At 40.7% G+C, this 23,713-nt stretch overlaps 1 protein-coding gene across 1 annotated transcript in view; it reads right to left on the minus strand.

Annotated features, from left to right (window-relative positions):
- Positions 1-23,713, minus strand: part of LOC124555696 (synaptojanin-1) — a 135,064-nt gene that overhangs the window by 76,050 nt on the left and 35,301 nt on the right. Inside the window, exon 8 of the mRNA XM_047129701.1 lies at positions 10,757-10,838. Within this exon, the coding sequence (XP_046985657.1) occupies positions 10,757-10,838 (82 nt within the window). The remainder of the gene's footprint in view (positions 1-10,756; positions 10,839-23,713) is intronic.

Consider the following 23,713-nt stretch of genomic DNA (forward strand, 5'->3'; position numbering starts at 1 on the left):
AGTCCATAATCAGTTCTCTTCCCCAATACTTACCAATGTACTGAAATATGCCTGATACCAATCACAATATTTATAGAATCGTCACCCTTGACAATTTGAAATACTGCTGAGTTTTGTTTTATATTGTCTTCTCCATCGTATATATTATGTGATGAAAATTTTGTTCACTTTATTTGCATGATGTAAAAAAAAAATGTTATGGTGTAGGCATTCCCTTACAGATTATCATTATTGTAATTATTTTCTATCACAGTAATGCATTATTTATTACTGTCAATTAACAAAATAAATGTAAGTGCAACGAAAAAAACATGAAAGTAAAATGTCCAATAACAATTTAAATATAAAACAAATATAAGTAAAATAAAGAATTAGAATAGTAATGAATATCTAGAAATTATAATCAGATACATTGAAAAATACTCCGACAGCACACTTAGTAAAGCTTATTTTTGAAAATTGGTATTTCAGAAACCAGCTTTATTACACAAGGATGTATATGGCTTGAAAGTTTCTTTAGTTTATGTTGTAACAAAAGTTTTTGTTTTTCAGAATTAATTAATGGTGGTGGGGTGTTTTGCAAAATTTCAAATTATTAAAAGATCCGAGTATACAGTTTTCAAGTACATTAATTACATACCAACTTTTATATGAAAACATTTTTGTATATCATCGTATTGAAGATATTCCCTTTTAACCTAAAAATTCTAAATTACCTTTCAGGGTGTGTTTTATTCCTTGAAAGTAAAATTGGAAAAAAAAGTATTGTACTATTTTGTCCCCTCTACACACTGCCAAGATTAATCAAGATCGTGTATTGACACTTGGGAATGTTTCCTTGTAAGTGTTGTTCACCTCATCACTCCTTTGTGTTCAAGTATACTGTATCCTCACCACTTACCCCTGAGATTACACAACGCAAATGTTTACTTGTCCACCTTCTTCAGGCACCACAGTTCTATATGTCTTTTTACTATTGTCCGTTATGGACACCTAGTGACGAAACTGATCACATGGAGATGGTTACGTACCATCTGCACTGACACAGTTATCCCAGTTGCCTCCAAAACCTCAACACACAGTTCTGTTGCATTAGCCTCAAGGCACCTACAAGCCATAATTTGTAGTTAGCTGCCATCAGCTGGTGGTGTATATCATGAGGTTAGTGCAAACTATATTTTTTAGCAGTTTATCCTGTACACATTATTATAACTAGTTTTTCTTGACATAATCTATGTTGAGTGCATAATCAAAATTGAAATTTTCGCAAGATTTTTTTACAGTCATTAGAATATTTTTTTCTGCTCAACAGCTGCCATGATATGCCATCTTTCAAATCAAGCTGTCCAATTTTTGAGAGCACATCACCACTTACATATAGAATTAAGAGATTTCTCATAATGAATACTGAAATTTGCTTTGGAAACATTTCACTGGAAAATAATTTTTGAACTACTGCTTTTCTTTTGCTTCTATTTTTAGGCAAATTTCTCTTGTTTCTACTCATGCTTTACACAGAGAGCATTTCCTTTTGTAGTCTTTAACTGATGGTCCTTAAATGTGTTTACTTTCCTATATCTTTCATCTATACCACTGTCCACATTCTTTCATTTTATTTAATTGGCTATTTTTATGTATGGGTATTTGAATCACTCCTCATCTTTTCCATGCTATTTCCATAGTTTTGTACTCTTGTTTTTGGTTACATTTTCAGTACAAATCTTAGAAAATCAGCATAAGAACAGTACACTAAAACATTTATCGTTATAAAAAATCATATTTTTCTATCTTACATAAGCAATTATTTTGTGTACACAGTACTCTAGCAAACATCTAAATTTATGTTGTGGTACTGTCACATAAACTTAGAAAACACTTTTGCACACATTGATAACTTTCTGGAATGTGCTCTGTATCCTCTCCATAAGAGCAAACACAGCTCTCTTTCTAAACAGTGGTCAATTTTTTTTAAATTAAAATTTTATGTTTCTAAGTAATGCATGGGACTCTGCACACAGGAAAATAGAAATAATAAAAATAAATATAAAAGCTCACATGAGAAAACAATAATTGCTTCAGATATTGTTGGAACAGCTGTGTAGTTCATAGGCACTGGTGGTCGAGGGAGTTATCATTACAACACATTCTCCACTCCCGTAATTGCCCAGCCTCAATTTCAGGTAACCCAATATTGCCGTACCCTCCACCCAACAGTTTCCCTTCCTTTGTCCTGTCAGTCCCTCTCAGGCCATGCTGCTTCCCACCAGCCACTACAATTGTGCTGACTTATAAACCTATGAACCTATCACCCCTCCCTCCTACATTCCTAGCCAGCAAATGGGCATCCCTCTGAGCTGCTAGCTGCCCACCCCCCCCCCCCCCCCCCTGCCACCCCCAAATCCATCTTCCTGCCTTCTGCCTCTCCTCTCTCCCTCCTCCACCTAGCCTACCCCACACTATCTCACAACAACCAGTCCACCTGTTGCAAAATAGCATTAGCACTCCCACTCCCAGTGTAGCTGGCACCATTTAGGGGCATTGGTGCACAAGTGGGTTTTCCTCTAGCTCATCAAAGGATAACTCCAAAAGCTACCAAGTTTTCCTTCTTTTGTTTGTGCCTATTAACAACTCAATGTTTCTGCTTTTCAGTAAGTGGTCTCCTTTAATCCTAAAGTTTTTGCATTCTACAAGAACTTTCCTATGATGCACATAAAATAAAAAGGACTTCTTATCAATACAAGGAGGAAAAACAAAGCGATCTTTTTGATAGTCATAAGGTTTTAGAGCTTAATTTCCATCAAAGTACGTCAATCAAGCATTTTAGCTATTTTTTTACTCTGCAGACTAAAAATCCTCCCTAATTTCTGATTTTCAATCATGTGACAATAAAGCATTGCATAAATGTCTTGCAATGAAACTATTTAGTTGCATTCAAACTCTTTTCTTGCTCACATGCAAAATGTTCATATGGCAGCAGCATTACCGACCAGCTGACTCAACAGTTTTACAAAGTATGTGTTTTACATAGACTCCAGTGAGACAGTCTTTTGCTGGCTGATCTAATAACAAAGAATACATAGTCTTTGTATTTTACACTGAGGGTGTCATTATAGGAGTTTGTTTCTACTTACCACTTTTCTTAACCGAAGCACTACCAAGCCTAACATCCATGCTCTTGGTGGAGTGCAAAGCATTAGCCAGCCCAGACTCTTCTTGCAACTAACAAACATCCCCTACCTCTACGTTCTTGATGTTCCCCAATAGTGTCCAACTCATCACAGTCGTTCTGAAATCTGCTTTACTGGACCTGTCTTGCAATGTATGTTTTATTTTTTGTAACACCAAGTGAGGCAAATTTCTTGTCTTCATTGTCACTAACATTCACTATGTGCCTTCAGACATATGTTTCAAAGTACACATGTTCTGCGGTGGTGTGATATGTGTGGTTGGAAACAAAGAACACACTTTGCACACCACAATTGCAGTATAGAAACTTTTATTGTTCCAAGATGATCACTATAAACAGTCTTATGTTGCCATCATCTCATCTAATGGAACTTGTTATAAAACTGCCATGTTTCATTAAATGACGTCAAAGTACAAAAGGCACTCCGCACACATACATGTCTTCACAAAACACCCGTTGAATGAAATGCACAAAGTTGATAACATCCTCATACTACTCATGCATATCAGTGTTGAACATAATAAGCTTGTTCCACAGCACACATCCTTAGTACTGTGCGGCAAGCTTTGGAGAACCATGTCAGATGCCGATTTGTATGGATGGTAATAGAGTATGATGATTTGCATGCATTTTGCTGCACCACTAATAAATACAGACATGAATTTGGGGAACTCCGAAAATTCAGAACACCTATGGCTGGAAGGTACAAATTAAGGTACAATGGTCACATCGGGTAGTTGGCACTGGCAATGTTCTTATTAAGCAAAAGGTTCTGTGAGCCACACTTACAACACCACTGGCAGGTACTATAAACAAGTGTGGAGATGTGTACAGAGTAATCAGGCGCATCATATGGCACTGACATTCTATGAAAAACCTGTACATTGCAGTTACAACAGTGCCTAGAAACCTGCATGTTGGGGCCAAAACGGTCTTGGAAAACCTAAAATTACAATTATTAAAGAACACTTCATTCACCCCCTCCCAATGGACTACACCAGAGGCGTAGGAAAAGTAATATAAATAAGCAAACCCAGAGGCTCAACGCAAGCATTCATGTTGTCATTCTGACAATTGTTTAAGTTGCAGGCCAGCCATGACAACCATCTGGTGATGAATTTTGGTGGCCAACTAGCCTGTTGAATCAACCGCCAATTTCCATGTTATGGATGCGCCACAACCATTGTGCGGCAGGTCCAAAACTTGATGCATGGCAACTGCAGTATCCCTTCTACCATTCCTTCAAAAATTGGTTTATGTGACTGATGTGTATAACAGACATTTTTGTTGGGAACTGTGTCTTCACGTTGACCGGTGAGTTCATTTCCAGGACCTGGTAAGATCTCCAGTGCTTAGTTAAAAATTTCTTTACTTCCCTTTGCCACATCCATGACTATGGTATCAGGTACCCGAAACTTCAATATCCAGTTGTTTACTAACATTTGTGCTACGGTACAAGCCCTTTGGTCTGGCATTGGTACCATTGCCAAAAATCGAGAAAAATGGTCAGAGACTGTACATATTCCCTTCGGGTGTTTTATTAAATGGCCTGAGGAAATCCAGTCCCAATGTAGAAAACGGATTGGGTGCCTCTGGTAATCCTTTCAACAGCACTTTCTGATGCTCAATGTCAGCCCTTTGTGCATATGGCACACAATCCCTAACATACTGCTCCACGTCACGCTTCCTGTTCCTCCACCAAAACTGCTCTGCTACACATTTATCCATCTCATGTCGCCCTCCATGAGCTGACAACATATAGTCATGAGATTGGTGCAAAACTCCCTCCTGAAAAACTGCTGGGACCGCCATATGTGGACTACACCTCATCATTTGATACAACAAACCCTTGTGAATAACAAACTGTCACTGTGACGGCAATACCTGGCACTCCCTATTCTTTTTTTGTGCCCTCTGCCACTCTTCCATGCTCCTCCATAACATCCCCAACATCACTACCCCACAACTTAATGCATGTGCGTTTGCATGGGATCTCCCTTACTTATGGATTACTTCGTACGTGAATTCACTAACCTTAAGTGCCCACCATGTTAATCTACTAGACAGAGCTTTTAAACCAAGCAACCATTTCAGAGAGGCATGGTCTGTCATGACCTTTAACTTCCTACCATACAGGTAACATTGGAAATACGTAATACCATATATGACTGCCAACATCTCTTTCTCATTCATTGAGTAGCTACACTCTACTTTGTATAGCTGCCTCGAAGTGTAAGACACTAGATGTTCTTAACCATCTTAACATCTGTCCCAAAACACAACCAACTGCTTCATTTTTAAGTGTATCATGAAAGAATAAAAACAATATTGGGTCTGATACTAATATTTCTTTTAATTTTTCAAATGGCACTTGATATTCCTGTGACCAATGGGATTTTGCCCCTTATTCAGTAGCTTCTTCAATGGTTCAGTTGTTTTTTCAAAGTTCCTCATGAACCATCTGTAACAATTACATACGTTGATGAATGAGTGTACCACTTCAATTGTTCATAGTGTTGGAAAATTTTAAACTGTGCCTATAAGATGAGGGTTGGTCTGTATGCCATGTTCACTAATCATGTTCCGCAGATAGTTTACCTGAGTTTGTACAAAATAGCACTTGTCCATACTTAACATCAAAAGTGTCAACATAGTCTGCTAAAGACATCCTCCAAATGTCTCGCATGCTCCAGTAAATCCGTCATCTAGATACACCATATAAGATTCTGGTTTTAATCCTCTCAATACCACATCTAACAAAGCTAAAAAGTTGTAGCTGCATTTTTTAGTCCAAATGGCATGTGCTTTTAACGGAAGTGGCCACCCAGCACCGTAAATGATGTTTTTGGCCTTTCCTTACGTGCCACTTCCAACTGGATGGTACTAGCTCCTGAGTTCCATACTTGTAAAGAAGTGACACTGACCCAGATTATCCAAAGTTTCTCTGATGTTTGGAATTCGATAAGCATCAGAAAAGGTTCCTGCATTTAGCTATCTATTGTCGCAGCAAAATCTATATTTCCTTGTTCCTTCCACCAATTTCTTCAGCACGACCACAGTATTCATGCTCCAGAGGCTATAATTAAGTTCTATGATCCCAACCCATAGTTGTTGCTCAATAAACTCTTCTGCTAATGGTTGCAGTTGCCTCGCAATGCAGAATGGCTTCATATAAATTGGTGTGCTATCTGTTGCCGGGGTGATTAGCACACTGGACTCTCATTCAGGAGGATGACGGCTCAAACCCACGTCCTGCCATCCAGATTTACATTTTCCGTGATTTCCCGAAATTGCTCCAGGCAACTGCCGGAATGGTTCCTTTGAAAGGGTACAGCCAATTTCCTTCCCTGTCATTGACACAACCTGAATTTGTGCTCTGTCTGTAATGACCTAGATGTCAATGGGACGTTCAACCCAATCTTCCTTCGTTCCTTCCTTCCCCTGTCGATATGTGATGTCATTGGGGGTGCTGGTTACTCTCCGTCTGTACAAAATAAATCACTAAATCTCAACAACAGGTTTTGCATAGCCTTTCAATCACTGCCCTTCAAGTGACCCACTTTCCCTTGTAACACTTCTGTGTCGACGGTTTGCTTCAGCTTTCCTCCAGACTCAACATGTCAAAGTCATCATCTTCCAAGACTTCCAGAGTGGCTATTACTGCACCCTCTCGCAGATGATTCCACCCTATTATCGCCAGTCCCACATAACCTATACTGTGGAGGCATCAGTCTTCTCTTTCCCACGAGGTCCAGACTGATAACGGACACATGAGCCACTGTTTTACCAAAAACCTCTGTTTCCTGCCACTCACCACCACTCTCTCTGTGCACTAACTTGTGCAATGTTATGATTTAACAGAATTGCCTTCCAATGGTTGAAGCACTCCCATTTGCATATAAAGGCTGCTCCCCTTGCTGGTGCTTCCCACGTTTCCTACTTCTACAATCAGATGCCCAGTGGCCCACTCTGCCACACTCACAGCAGCACTCTGGTTGTCTATAATGCATCCTTACATGCCCCTCCTGACCACATCTATTACACCTGATTTCAGAAGCAAACACCTGGTTGTCCACACTCAGCTTTGCTGCACTATCCACCTCTTCTTTATGTGTTGTGATCCTAAGAGCTGATGGAGGTTTTCCATTTGGACTTCCCGTGACATCTCTGTGAGTATACCAGGCAGAAATGTCCACTGCTCTATTTTCTGCTTTTTGCAATAATGCCCTATTTGATTCTGTATTCTGGACCTGTACATATGTCTTTGTATTCAGTTTACAGATTCTGTCCAAGAACGCTTCCACAGACTCTTTAAGATGCACTGACAAAGTACTTAGTTTCTCCTGAAAAAGATATGCACTCTTTTGCTAAATGTATCACTGGTAAAGTCCAGTGGCCCACTGCTGAAACATTTGTCCTTTAATCAAAGTCTCATGGTATACAACATATGCTTCGGCATGCCCCACCAAACTCATACTAGCAACATCCAGGGTTATTTCGTCTGATCACCCATGTGTTACCTCGGTGCCCCTAACATACTAAGTAAAAATTGTCACGTCCTCCGTTGCTGCAGGGACGTACGAAACAAAATGCGCTTCAGTCCAGATTTATTCTCATCTAACTCGAACTGTGGCTGAACCTGACTTGCTTTCCCAGCTTCTAACTCACAAATAAGTTTGAAATTTCTTTGCTTCTCATTCTCCAATTCCTCTCTTAATGTGTGCACTTGCTGAGTTAAAGCAGCAACTGCATCCACTGTAGTAGCTGCAGGTGTTCCCACTGATTTGCATGCTCTACTTCTACCTTAATTCAAATGTTAAAAAACAAAATAAACACAAACACCCATTCACCCACCCAACACATAAATATCTAACCAAAAATTAATTATTCTGGTGAATCATCACCCATCTACACTTAGTACAACTACCGTATGACCAATTTGCCTACACACAGAACAAGTAGCTGCTATACCTCTGGTACATTGGCAACCAGCCAAGAGGAAAAAAGTCACCAGGGGTAAAAGGAAGTGACCTGGAAATGGTGAGCAACACATGGTGCATGACGTGCCAGATAAGTTAAGGTCGCATAAGTAAAGTGTATGATTGTAATTTGTTGGGAGTTTTTTTGGCTTATTGTGTCAGAGTGTGTATATTTTTACTGCGGTAGGGATATTTTTTTTTTCTTTTTTGTGTACTTGTTAGTTTTTATTCATGTTGTTATTACTGATGATTTTATTGTGTATTGCGCATTCTTGGAAGGAGGGAAGGTTGTGATCTGTTCGGGTGGCCATGTATGGAATGGTATGTGGACATGTGAAGCGAGTTTGTTTCTGGGGGAAGTAAATGGGACGAGTTGTGGGGAGGAGCTCCTGCCAGCTTGTACTTACTTCCAGAGGACAGGAGCACATTGGTTATACTCGGTATTCACAGTGGAAACTGTAGGTTGTTATGGAGGAGGAATATCAGTATGGTTGAGTAAACTCGAGCTTCAGGAAAGCAGGATGATTATTAATGGCATTACTTGTGCGGTAATCAGCACAGACTTTTTCCTTCCTGGCTACGCTCACAGGCTCAACTGTAATGACATTGTCACAGAATATGTTGCATTGACCTGAAGGATCTCTGGGCTAGGGAAAGCTGATGTAATTATTAAGGAGCACTCCACTTCTTCCCTCCAGAGGGACTACATCAGAGGCATAGTAAAAGGAGTATAAATAATGGAGCCCAGAGGCTCAAGGCACGCAGTTGTGTCACCATTCTGTTGTAGTCTGAAAATGGACATGATGGTGATTGTTTAAGTTGCAAGCCAACCAAGATGACCATCTGGTAATGGATTTAGGTGGACAACCAGCCCGCTAAATCAACCGCCCAGCTCCAAGGTATGGAAGCCCCACAGCTGTGGTGAGACGGGCCTAGAACTTGGTGATGGATGGGTTGCGGGGAGCAGGGGAGCAGCCAGCCTCTTCTATCTGGGTGACGTCATCTGACAGACTGCAAGTTGATGTTTGTAAGGGCAGAGTTGGGACGTGATCCTGCAGCCTCTCGGGTAAAAGGCTATCCTCTCAATCACCAACCAAAATGCTCTGGGCAAGCGACTGGAGCTGTCGAGGCACTACTACAATGATAGCTGCTGGCTATTACCCTTCGGTGGACAATGAGTAGTGCTTGAGGGAATAGATAGTTGCACTCTGGAGGGCAGGAATGGGGCTATTGGTTTGGCCAACATCCGCTGCCGGCCATGAAGCCCAAGCAAGGATGGGAGCTGTTATGTCATGGGTACAGAGCATCCGGCTGCTGTAGCAATGTATTCTAGGACTGGTATTTGCACTCACACAATTATACAAACTATGTGCCATCACCTGGATCAGCAGAGACACTGTGTATTCTTTGACAGAATAAAGATCAATGCCAAACTTGTCAGAACATCTCTGCATGCCCCAGCGTGATTCCCCCCTCTCTCTTACACTGTATCTTTCAGTCACCCGCTGAGGCCGATGGCTCATACCAATTTTACAAATGTGTGCTTTTTATCAAGATATGTATATGTTTGGAGTGCCTCTTGTACTCTGACTTTATGTAATGTAACATGGCACTTTTATAACAAGTTTCATAAGATCAGATGATGGCTGGGTGAGACTGTTGAAACCAGTCATCTTGGAACAATGAAAGTTTCTGTCTTCTGGTCATGGTGAACGAAATGTGTTCTTCATTTACATAGATCAGATGATGGCTGGGTAAGACTGTTGAAACCAGTCATCTTGGAACAATAAAAGTTTCTGTCCTATGGACATGGTGAATGAAATGTATTAATCTGCCAGGAAGTTTCAAATGTATTCTTCATTCACGTAACTTTTAGATTAATCAATGGAGCTAAACCTGTTTTATTCATGTGACTTATTTTAGTCACTGTCTCCTTTTAAATACTTGGCAACAGCTCCATTTTCTTAGACTTCTGTCAAAATTTGACAAATTCTTGTCCATTCTGAAGCAGTGGCAGTTTTTAGAAGAATGCATCAAAGAGCAAGCACTTTCCAGAAGGTGTCCCTAAGAATATCAGTTACTTAAAGCTGTAATACTTACACGGTATTATCACCACTAAAGAGTAGTAAAGCTATTCAACACACACATTTGGATAACATACATCATAACCCTTTTGTTTTCTGTCTGCCAAGATTAACAGGCAACACAGTTTAAAATTTAAATTATATATTGTGTTGCTAACATACTTCTCTACTCAATGTAACTTTCTACATAGGTGACAACCTTATTTTCACCAGCAAAATAATTTGTTTTACTGTTTGTGCCATTCTTAAAATTGTGATCAGAATCAGATAATGCCAAAAAAGAAACAACAGTTTACATATTACATCTGGGCGCTGTCATGCTACAGTACAGTTGGATACTCCAGACCAATAATATACTGGAATTTGCATAATGGAAACTGCTGTGGACATAAAAATAATGAACAAATTTTAAAATAAATATCACCTCTACATGAAAACTTAACTTATAATGATGCTACACTAAAAATAAGAATGTAAACAAAAACAACAAAACATAATTTATGTACCTCCAGTCCAAAAAATGTCTGCACACAGTTGGTCCGATCCAAACAGTCTAAACAGTTGGTTCTTATGGCGCCTTTTTGTTCACTGGAATATGAAAAGATATGGAGCGTAAATAACTTACATGGTATCGAACTGATAAGTGTAATTTGCAATTTCATGGTAAATACCTAATTCCCAAAGCAACATTCCTTAGCAGTGATTGCTGCACGTGATAGGTTGGCAACACACAACAGATTTGGAAAGATAATTCCATGCAATTCAAACTTAATTTAAATCTACAAACTTCTAATCTCCTTTTAAAATTGGTTGTTTTCCCTCAGTTCATATCCTTTCACCCCACATAAAAATTATATGACAGTTCCTTCACTGCTTCAGATATGGAAATCTTTGCTACTTTACTTTTAACTTTTGGTCATCCTATACACACATGAAACACAATGAGCATTCAATAAGTAAGGCAACACAGAGCTCATAAAACTTCATTGAGACTCTTCTTCTTCATCCACCCAACATCCTGGATCTCGCACCTTCAGACTTCCATCTGTTTAACCCAATCAAGGATGCACTCCACGGGAAGCAGTACATGGATGATGAGGAGATGACTGATGCAGCAAGATATTGGTTCCAATGTCTACCAGTAGAGCGGCACCACATGGGCAAGCAGGCCCTTCCAGTAAGGTGGCTTACGGATGTTACATATAACGGTGATTATGTAGAAAAATAGTATTTTGTAGCCAAAAGGGTGGGGAATAATAAAGCATATTAGAATCCTCTATAGAACCAACCTGCTTACATCTGAAAAATAAGTTGCATTACTTACTGAACACCGCTTGTATCTACACCTACTTACATAATCTGCAAGCCACCATATAATACATGACAGAGGGTACCTTGTACCACTGAGTCATTTCCTTTTCTGCTCCATTCGAAAATGGAGAACAGGAACAATGACAATCTATATGCCTCTGTATGAGACCTAATTTCTCTCAGCTTATCTCCATAGTCCACACAGAAAAATGTATGTTGGCAGCAGTAATATTGTCCTGCAGTGAGCTGTAAATGCTGGTTCTCTAAATTTCCATAATAATGTTTCACAAAAAGCATGCTGTCTACACTCTATGGATTCCCATTTGAGTTTACAGAGCATTTTCATAATACTTGTGCAATGATTGAAGCTACTGGTAACAAATGTAGTAAGATGCCTATGAAGTGCTTCAATGTGTGCCTTAACTCTAAACTGGTAAGGATACCAAACACCTTAGCACCACTCGAGATGGGGTGCACTAGTGTTCTACTTGCTGTCTCCTTTATAAATGAGCTACACTTTTCTAGAATTCTGCCAATAACTGAAGACGACCATTCACCTTCCCTACTACTGTCCATATGTGCTCATTCCATTTCATATGAATTTACATCTCCACACCCCAATATTCGATTGATGTGACTCTGTCAAGTAGCACAACACTAATACTGTATTCAAACATTACAGCAATTTTTTTTTAATGCAAAATTTAAAACTTCAGTTTTTTTCCACTTCCACCTATTGGCACGTATAGTTGGCAAGTGTCTGTATAGAAGCCTTTGACCTGCTTGGTGATTCTCAATAGGACTAACATTTTCGCAGGTGTCTGACAAGATCTTTCGCTGACGTATGATGGTGGAAGTAGTTGTGTGGTTCATGTACCATTATTTTTATACACACATGAATTTCTACTAACTTTTGCCTGCAACATTTCTGCATCCTTTTTTTAACTGTGAGTTCAACAATCTCTGTTCACTTGGCATTTTTTGAATTTTGTTATTAAACCATGATGGGTCTATTCCATCCTTAATCAACGTACTTTTCCAGAGAATGAACTACAATCAGTTTAAACTCCGCCCATATTTCCTCTACATCTATTATACTGGAGCTAAGTGGCGTTCACCCACTGTCTACGTAAGATGCTAACAAGATTCAATGTTTCACTAAAGTTCTATGCAAACAAATTATGTTAACGTTATTGGATACTCATTTCCCTTTATCGATTAACTGTTTTTGACAAAACTCTTGGTGTAGTCTTCTTCCACAGTCCAGCTGTGTCAAAGTTTCTACGTTGCTCGCAATGGACTTTCTCTCTAAATAACTGTCCCATACTTTCATTAGCGCACACCATTACAATAATTCTGTTTGAAAAATTAAACAGTGTACACTTAAGTTTAAATAATTTTGAATGCTAACAAACACATGCGGTTTGTGAGCTAAAACAGAAGGCCTATGAGGATTTGTATCACTACTAGAAAATTATCACAACTACAACTTTTGAGAAGGTGCCAGGTCTATCAGTGGAATAATTCTGATATTGTAATAACAGTGACTAGTATGAGGGGGTTCCCTAACACAAGTGACAAATGTGACAACTGCTTTGAGTCCAGTACACTTTTTGAGATAAATATTGTTCTTCTGTTAAATGTCATAATTGCAGTTTAAATTTATTTATTTTCTGTTTTTTAAATGCAGAAAACTGGAATTTTGTAAATACATTAGTAGAAAAACTAGCACAATGTCCAACAAATTAGTCAGCCTCAGGGGTCATCATGCTAATACCATCTAATGCTGCCTCTAGTCTTGCTCACGTCCTCTGTTCAGTGAGAGCACAGTCCAGAAGTTCCTTCAGGCATGCCACATCCAGCTGAAGCCATTCACTGATGATTAGATCCCACAGGGCGGCCTAATTTCAGATATGAGGATTCTACAATTCATCCGATATTCCAAATAGTCTCAAACATGTGTTATGAGATCAAGATTGGTTGAGTTAGCAAGCCAGTTGCAGTTCGGTACAATCCATTAATGTTCAGGAGTTGTTCACAGCAGCTCATCACACAGATATAGATGAAAGACAGCACTTTTTCAGTGAGGAGGAAGCGGAGGAGGAGGAGGAGGAGGAGGAAGGGTATGGGACAGGGTTACGACAAAGGGAAAGGGTTATGAGGAAGGGAAAGGAGGGGGAGGATTAATCAGAAAGGAGGGGGAGGATTATGTAGAAGCGGACAGGACAGGAATGGTTACGGGAAAGTGGGAGACACGAGAGGAAAGGGAGAGAGAGGAGGAAGCAGTATGGGGATGGAGATAGACAGACAGTGTGGTTTGAGATGATATAGAGGGGAAGGTGTATGGGGAGGGTAACTAGGATTAGGAAGAATTAGGAAGAATGTTTGGGTGAGAGGGGTGGGGTACGAGATCAGGAGAGGAGAAGGGGAGTGAGACTAGGGGGAGGAAAAGGGGAAGTGACACTAGGTGTAGGAAACAGGGAGTGAGAGTAGGTGGTGGAGGAGGAGGAGGAGGAGGAGGAGAAGGGGAGGGACTAGTTTTAGGGGACCGGGGCGGCGACTGCGGGACCCGACCGGGGCAGCCACTGTGGGACCAGGGCGGCCACTGCGGGACCGGGGCAGCCACTGACAACTGCGGGACTGGAGCAGCCACTGTGGGAGGGGGTGGGGGCCTACGGGAGAGTGTGGGGACTATGGGAGGGGGTGGGGGACTATGGGAGAGAGTGGGGACTATGGGAGAGAGTGGGGACTATGGGAGAGAGTGGGGACTATGGGAGAGAGTGGGGACTATGGGAGAGAGTGGGGACTATGGGAGAGAGTGGGGACTACGGGAGAGTGTGGGGACTATGGGAGAGTGCTAAAAGTGCAATATCCTCAACCTTTTTTTACTAGTACTTCAGAATGTCAAAGGTCTTCTGTGTTAGAACTTTCAGACACTTAATTTGGTAAGTTTCTCAGCAGCATTGAGACACCAGAACCCAGAAACTTTTTCAGAGTTGTGAACAGCAGTCCACCATTCTCCAAGAACAGCAACAAAAGTTTGTAACAAGGTTTTTATCAAGTCATACAATATTATATGTGAATAAAATCACAACATACTACGTGTCATTCACTCTAGTATTTAATTTGGAGGGAATTAACTCACAGAAGTACTTAAACTATACGAAGCCAACATTATAATCGAAAGTCTTCCAAAAAGAAATACCACAGCATGTTTAAGCTGACTCCCGACAAAAGGGGTGAAATATAACACTAACACAGAGTACCCATAAACAATAAGCAGGGAAAAAAATCACCCATCCCACAGACACATATATGTGAGTATACTACATCCTTCCATGTTGGGATATTGTTTATACAGGGTGTTTCAAAAAGAATATATGTATTACGAAGTATTATTTTGTCCAAACTATCGACTGCTGTGCCTCGGCTTGGCTATTTGAGAAACAAATACATAGTCTAGTTTATATTAATAGCCGCTAGATGTCAGTTGCCTTCTGTTTTGCTTGGTTATTGTCGTATGTTTAAAATGGCTACTCCGCAGCAGAAATCATTTTGTGTTCTCGAGTTTGCAAAGTGCAATTCCATGATTACAGTGCAAAGACGTTTCAGGTTCAGGTACCAAACTGATCCTCCGAATGGGTGGAACATTCGCAGATGGTATTGGCAGTTTCTAGATACAGAATGCGTATGTAAAGGAAAGAGTCCTGACCGCCCTTGTGTTCCTGAAGAAAATGTTGCACAAATTCAAACTGCTTTCCAACATAGTCCTTCAAAATCAACTCGTCCTGCCAGTCGTGAGTTGCAACTGCCTACAACAACAATTTGGCGTATTTTGAGATGTCGGCTGTAATGAAGCCTTAGAAGTCACAGCCGTTACAAGCTCTGTGTTCTGATGTCAAACGCAAACATGTGACATTTTGTAACAAGATTCTTGACACTATTGACATGACAACACTTTCGCACAATGCATCGTGTTCAGTGATGAAGCGACTTTCCATGTTAGTGGTCTGGTAAACAAACATAATGTTCAAATTTGGGGCCTACAGAACCCACATGCAGCCACTGAACATGTACGAGATTCGGCAAAAGTCAATGTGTTTTGTGTGATATTCTGATCATCTGTTTACGGCCAATTCTTCTTTGATAGAAACATGGTTAACGGTCAGCAGTACCTCACTATGTTACAAAACTGGTTGTTTCCGAGGCTGCACAAAGACAACTTCATTTTTCAACAAGATGGGGCACCAGCTCACTGGAGTCACCAAGTGCATGAATATCTGAATGAAACTCTACCAAACCGTTGGATTGGTTGTCAAGGAGCTGGCAACTTAGCATGTCTCAGCTGGGCTCCACGGTCACTGGATTTGACATCCTATGATTTCTTCCTGTGGGGTTTATTCTTAGCGTTACTTCAAAGTGTGTGTTATACTGATGCAGCTGTAGCTGGTTAAGCCATCTTCAGTACTCACAAGTGATCCTTGCCTGTTGACAATGCTTTTTAAATTGTAACTGACATGTCTTGTGTGCACTTGGTGCAGCACAGCAGCAGAAGTCGCCATTATTAGTTGGCGGCACTAGCTAAATGTTGATGCATGGGATGCGTATTTGGCCTAACTATTCACGCTGTGTTCGCATGTTATTAACAGTAGTAGCAAGTTGAAAATTGGAGCTGGTCATTATCGTCAACCAGAGGTAATTGTGTGAGATGTGCGTGTTCAGAAGTGGTGATGTCAGCCTAATTATTTACGCTGAGTTTCCATGGTCAAAGTTTGATTGTGAAGTGATGAAGGTGGTATTGTGGCACATGGGATGTTACTAAAACGAAGTGTAGTTGCACTGGTCTGAAATGGGTAACAATTTCAGTAATAAATAATGTCCTGTCAACAATGAGGTCATAAGATACAGATCACAAGCTCTGGGGAAGGAAATCAGTGGTGTCCTAACATAGGGACCAACCTGGCATTTGCATAGAGTGATTTAGGGAAATCACACAAAACTTATATCAAAAGGTCAGACACGGATTTTAACCAGTACCCTCCCAACTGGGAGTCTGGTGGACGACTGGAACCTTGATGGTGAATACTTCAGCCCTGACTTTTCCATGCAGTCCAACATGGGAATAAGGCTTTTCAACACATTACCGGTGCAGGCACATTGTGTCTCTCTTAATATATTTAAAAGAAAGAGTAAAAAATGGCTGAAAGACAAAGCTTTTTACAGTGTTAAAGAATTTGAAAACTCTTCAAAAATAGACCTGACTTACGAAACAACTTGCTTCTCTGTTTGTACCTCTTCCTAAGCTTTTTGTGTCTCTGTAGTTCCACATTTAACTGTCAAACATGTGGAGAAATCCTCATGTATGAAATGTATTCTTTTGTTATGCACATTCTTTAAAATGCACACTTTAGTTATGTGGGATATCTTTATGTATTAAATGTATTTCTTTATTGTGAATGTTCTTTTAAAATGTATACTTTAGCTTTGTGTGATACCTCACAATAGTTATAATACTTAATATTGTACATTACTCATGACGACATTGATTGCATGTAAATGCTTAAAGATGAAAAATAAATAAATAAATAAACCGTAGGCCACATCCAATCATGTTACAAATCTTCATAATGCACGATTCGCCCAGCTGAGCAAATGGAGATCCACAATGTGGTCGCTTTCAAACACTGTCAGGCGCTGATAATGATTTTCTCATATGAGTATATGGCACCTCTGTGTCTTTAACAGTGACCATTCAACATCTGACACTGTTCACCCCTCTTGCATACCGTATGACAAGACATGGTACCAACATTAAACATGTTGTTGTTGTTGATGTGGTTTTCAGTTGAGAGACTGGTTTGATGCAGCTCTCCATGCTACTCTATCCTGTGCAAGATTCTTCATCTCCCAGTACCCACTGCAGCCTACATCCTTCTGAATCAGTTTAGTGTATTCATCTCTTGGTCTCCCTCTACAATTTTTACCCTCTATTACTAAATTGGTGATCCATTGATGCCTCAGAACATGTCCTACCAAACGATCCCTTCTTCTAGTCAAGTCGTACCACAAATTCCTCTTCTCCCCAATTCTATTCAATACCATTAAACATAAGGAACACTAACGCATTCTGGTTGCCATTTGACCTGCCACAAAGAACTGCAACTCTAATCATTTACTGCCTGCCCATGGTGTGTATGTGTACGAAGTTGCATTGACATCCCTCCATGTCCTCTGGGTGCTTCTCTTTTTTTGTCAGGCAGTGTATCTTCAGTAATACTGAACTATAAGCTACTACTTTATGTTGGTGTAAACCGTTTCTACTGGACTATACAACACTAAAAGCAACATTAATCTGAAAGTAAACAATACTCCAATAACTTTGCCCATTCATTATACATGCAGAACAGCCAATTGTATTCCATAGTCACATAAGGAGTGTTTAGAACTGTGCTAGGGACAAGTATTACCATATAGTGTTTCAGAGTTCATTACCAATAAAAATACAACACATGCAACTATATATCCTCACATATAGCAGCAGTATTGTTCCCCATATGTTGACGGGTATTTAGCACAGTACTGTGGGGGCAAATCAGAGTTCACACACAGATTGCACTTTAGACAAAGATGACATGTCAGTATTTTCCAGCATATCACTTGAATTCTCTCATGCTTCAGTTGGCTTTCTGCAAAAATTTATTAATCCTAGAGTAATATTTTTAAAATTCTCTTTTGAGCACGACACACAATCTTGACAGTCATGTTTTGTGAAAGGCATGTTACCTTTGTTTAAATGTTTTTACACTAGTGCTCATCACATATTATTGTGGTCATCACATTTTATATCGTTTACACAGCAGTACCACCCTATTTCATCACTACATGCAACCATAAACAAAATACATTAAAAGTTAAACTGTTTCTGCCAAGGAAAGTTATTTAAAAATAATGAATATCCAAATTTGAAAAGTAATAAATGTAAACTATGTGCACACAAAGGTATAAACAAGTCTAAATTGTACATTTTCAAGAGTTTAGCTAATGAAATGCAAATAATTTTTTTTAAAAAAGGAAACTAAATACCAATCAAAAACCCTTCTTGAAAAAAGTAACAACAATACTCTTTCCTCTTATACAATTAGAAAACATAGTAGTTTCAGACATAATGAAAACCATAATGAAAGTTAACTTTTGCATCTTTTTATTTGTCATCAGTTAAAATTATTTTCCCTTGTTTTAATTTGTAATACTTTCATTAGTACAAATACATTTCAATTATATCTTCACCTGCTCACCACAACTACAGTTTGGCAAAGCTGTTAAACTTACAAGAAATGCCTGGGCAATATACAACTGTTTTCAGGCTAATTCAAATTTAGATCAGTTAACTCAGCACTAGTGTTCAGACAACCGTTCAACGTTCTGCTCCAAAATTATTATTGTATTATCTGTCAATTATTGTCAATATGGAACAAATGGCAGGCTTCAAAATTACCAAAAAGGTTGATAATCGACAGTCTTCAGAGTCAATTTGTCCTGGCCAAAACCAAAACCATATCCAGGATTCAGTTTTTCATGAATAACTATTGTGAAACTTTAAATTATTTTATATGTTTATGTTTAGTTACAAATAGAGCAATGATGATATAATCACACTTGTAGTACAAATACATGGCAATTGTTCTTTAGTGCTCCACAGTTCTTATGACTGATAAACACTAAGAGCACGAGGCTCTTCCTTACAGTCACTACCAACTATCTATACATATATTCACTGACTATGCATTTTATCAAGCGAATTGTTCCTTAACATCTGGCTGACAATAACACCAATCTTTGTGACAATAGCAACAGTGACAATGGTAAAGATTTTACCCAATTAATAAAAATCTGATGCAGAACAGATATGAGTACTCTTCCATTTATCTACTGCAATCTGTAAATGCATCCAGTTACTATATTCCTTTTAATGTAATTATATTACCTGAACATTTGGTAGAGCCCCTAAATTTTCACTATTTGCATTAAACATTTTAATACGTGTTTAACAGTTGATACAGAGCTGAGTCACTACTAAGAAACTGTTCACAATTTCAAATAAACACTTCACCATCTGGATAAATATTGTAATAATATGGAAGGAATGAAGGTATGTGTGATCACCACACACACACACACACACACACACACACACACACACACACAGAGTAAGGCGTAAAAATCATCTCTCCTTGAAATATCACAGTTTTTATCATTTATTTCATGACACCTCAACCACAAAGCATTCTGTTACACAAATAAAAATTACAAATAAGTAGCAACTTAGGTAAACAGTCAAACATAAATGTTGAAGTAATAATAGAAAACTTACTGACAGTACAAATCTGGTGCCACGGCTATCATGAGTATTAAAGAGAACTTTGATTTTTGATGAAGATGAAAACCTGCTTGCAAGGAACTTGCCACCTTTTGCTTCTGGCAAACTTTTCAAAAATTTATAGAAATTACTTACATCACTGCTAAAATCTATTGTAGCCAAGTTTCTTAAACACAAATAAGCTAATTTCTCTTGTACGAGAATGTATGTGTGGAACTCCAGCATTTTTTAGAGTTTAATATTGTTAACTTTATCACAGTGTTGTGCCAATCTAAAAACTTGGGTTCACATCTTGCACTAACGATACACGGAACTCGCTGTCAGACAGAATTTCTCTGACAACAGTGCCAATACTGCACATGTCCAGTGCAGATTATAATGTACGGAAGGATCTGGTTGAGAATAATGAATTATTTAGGAATAAAGGAAACAACTCACCTAAAGGCAAAAGCACTGCATCGTCTACAGATACACACACAAAAGGTACAGAGCTTTACTTTGCTAGCTTCCGCAATTGAATTCCTTTCTCAAACTGTAGAAGAAACATGCATATGTGCATGCACACATCTGTAGTGATGTGTGGGTGCGTGCGCACGCGCGCGCACACACACACACACACACACACACACACACACACACACACACACACACACACGTCTCCCTACATTGTGCTCATTCGACTGCCAGCTCTTTCCTGGCCCATGGTGAGTGTACTGGGCTGAGGTGAGGGTGCTGTGTGGGGTGGAGTGTGGGATGGAGAGAGGCAGCAGGCAGGGGTGGAGTTGGGGGGAAGCATCTAGCAGCTCATGGGAAAGTGGGGAGCTGTCCCTGGGATAGCTATGGTTGCGGTCGATTTCATAGACTATGGTGTGAGATGGCAGCACACAACCAGATGACATGTATTGGGGGGGGTGGGGGGGGGGGGGGGGAAGGAATAATGGGAAAGGTGTGGACACACGGACACGGACACACACACACACACACACCATGTTTTTGGCTACAGTTTGGCCATTAATTCTGGTTGACAGCTAGTTGGTTGTCATATCAATGTAAAATGCTGTTCAGTGGTTGCAGCAGAACTGCTATATAACACGGCTGCTTTCACAGTTGGCCCAGCCTCTGATGAGGTAGGATAAGCCTGTGACGGGACTGGAGTAGGAGGTGCTGGGTGGGTGAATAGGGCAGGTCTAGCATCTGGGTCTTCCACAAGGGTATGATTCCTGTGGCAGGAAACTGGAGGTGGGAGTGGCATAGGGATGGACTAGGATGCTGTGGAGGTTGGGTGGGCAGTGGAAAACCACTCTGGGAGGGGAAGGAAGTATCTTTGGTCAGATGTCCCCCATTTCAGGGCATGATGATAGATAATCTAAGCTCTGACGAAGGACGTGGTTCAGTTGCTCCAGTTCTAGGCGGTATTAAGTGACAAGGGAAGCACTTCTTTGTGGTTGGTTCTTGGGATGGATGCGAGGATCAGGTGTTTGTGGGGACACGGCACAGGAGATCTGTTTGTGTATTAAGTCTGGGGGGTACTGCCCATCTGTAAAGGCCTTTGTGAGGCCTTCACCATACTGGGCAATAGAGTTCTCATCACTGCAGATGCATCTGCCACGTGTGGCCAGGCTGTATGGGTGAGATTTTTTGGTGTGGAAGGGGTAGCAGGTGTCAAAGTGCAGGTACTGTTGGTGATTCATGGGTTTGGTGTAGATTGAGATGTGGATGGAGCCATCTGAGAGGGAGAGATCAACATCTAGGAAGGTGGCACAGTGGGTGGAGGAGTACCAGGTGAAGTGGATGGGAGAGGTGGTGTTGAGATTGTGGAGGAATGAGGATAAGGTGTCCTGGCCTTGGGTCTAGATTATAAAGATGTCATCAATAAACCTAAACCACACCAGGCGTTTGAGGAAGCTAGGAATGTTTCCTCTAGGTGGCCCATGAAGAGGTTGGCACAGGAGGGTGCCATTCGGATGCCCTTGGCTGGGCCTAGAATTTATTTGTATACCTTCCCTTCAAATGTGAAGTAGTTATGGGTTAGGATGTAGCTGATTAAGGAATGAAGTGATGGGTTTGGAATCTGCAGGGCGTTGGGAGAGAGAGTGTTCAATTGCAGCAAGGTCATGAGCATGAGGGATCCTGATGTATAAGGAGGTTGCATCTACAGTGACGAGTAGGGTCCCAGGAGGTAAAGGTGTGGGGATGGTGGAGAGCCAGTGCAGGAAGTGGTTGGTATCTTTAATGTGGGAGGCTAGGGTTTGGATAATTGCCACAAGGATCATACTCTTGTGAAAGACCCAGGTGCAAGACCCTGCTCTATCCAACCGCCCAGCACATCCTACTCCAGTTCTGTCACAGGCTTATTCTACCCCATCAGAGGCCAGGCCACCTGTGAAAGCAGCCATGTTACACATCAGCTCTGCTGCAACCACTGCACAGTGTTTTAAATTGGTATGACAACCAACTAGCTATCAACCAGAATGAACGGACACCGTCAAACTGTTGCCAAAAACAAGGTGGACGACTCAGTGGCAGAGCATGCAACAGAGCACGACATGTGAGATTTCAATGGCTGCTTCGCAACCGGTGCCATCTGGATCCTCCCCACCACCACCAGTTTTTCTGGGCGGTGCAGATGGGAGCTATCCTTATAGCACATACTTTGCTCCTGTAACCTTCCTGGACTAAACTTAAGGTAACTTGCTGTGTTGCCCATCCCCCAACAAATAGAGTGTGTGTGTGTGTGTGTGTGTGTGTGTGTGTGTGTGTAACACCCATTTCCTTTTCCCCCACTAGCCCATGGACAGCTCCCCACTCTCCAAAAAGCCGCTAGACACTTCCCCCCAACCCCCTCCCACCCTGCCTGCGGCCTCTCCATTCCTCACCCCACCTCATACTGCATCCCCACCTCAGTCCAGGCAGGCATTTGTGTGTGAGTGTGTGTGTGTGTGTGTGTGTGTGTGGGGGGGGGGGGGGGGGGGGGGGCACGTAAAAGCTAGCAAAATAAAGCTCTGTACCTTTTGTGTGTGTATCTGTTTACAACACAGCACAGCGCTTCTGTGGTGAGCCGTCTCCTTTATTCCTAAATAATCCATTATTCTTTCCTCACATTTTAATACTGAAACTAGCCTTGCGGTAACCAGGTGAGATGGTGCCATGGTTAATTCATTTTACTTCTTCAGGAAATACTGGGTTCAGAATCCCACACCATTCATAACAATTTCAGTTTGCATGCTTTCCACAACACACTTCTCTCCAAATGCAAGGATGGGCCTAACAAAAAAGTCACAGCCAACTCCTTCCCCAACACCTGTCCAATTGAGCTAATATTCCATTATCTAATGCCTTTGATATCAACAGAACATTAATTTGGCCTTCATCCCATCCTGTACCATCACTACTTTTAGGCCAGGAGCACAAAGGGCGAGATCCTCATTGCCTCTGTTGTGGTAACCAGAGATCTGCAATTTTCATTGCATAACAGTTGGGTTGGGTTGTTTGGGGGGAAGAGACCAAACTGCGAGGTCATCGGTCTCATCGGATTAGGGAAGGGAGTTGGCCATGCTCTTTCAAAGGAACCATCCTGGCATTTGCCTGGAGCAATTTAGGGAAATCACGGAAAACCTTAATCAGGATGGCCGGATGCGGGATTGAACCATCGCCCTCCCGAATGTGAGTCCAGTGTGCTAACCGATGCACCACTGCATAACAGTTAAAATGGCAATGAGATATACGTAGTTAGTATCTTATGTTACGAGATAAAAGCAAATATATTTTGTCATCC

This window comes from Schistocerca americana, chromosome X (assembly GCF_021461395.2).
Source record: "Schistocerca americana isolate TAMUIC-IGC-003095 chromosome X, iqSchAmer2.1, whole genome shotgun sequence".
NCBI classification, from domain to species: Eukaryota; Metazoa; Arthropoda; class Insecta; order Orthoptera; family Acrididae; genus Schistocerca; species Schistocerca americana.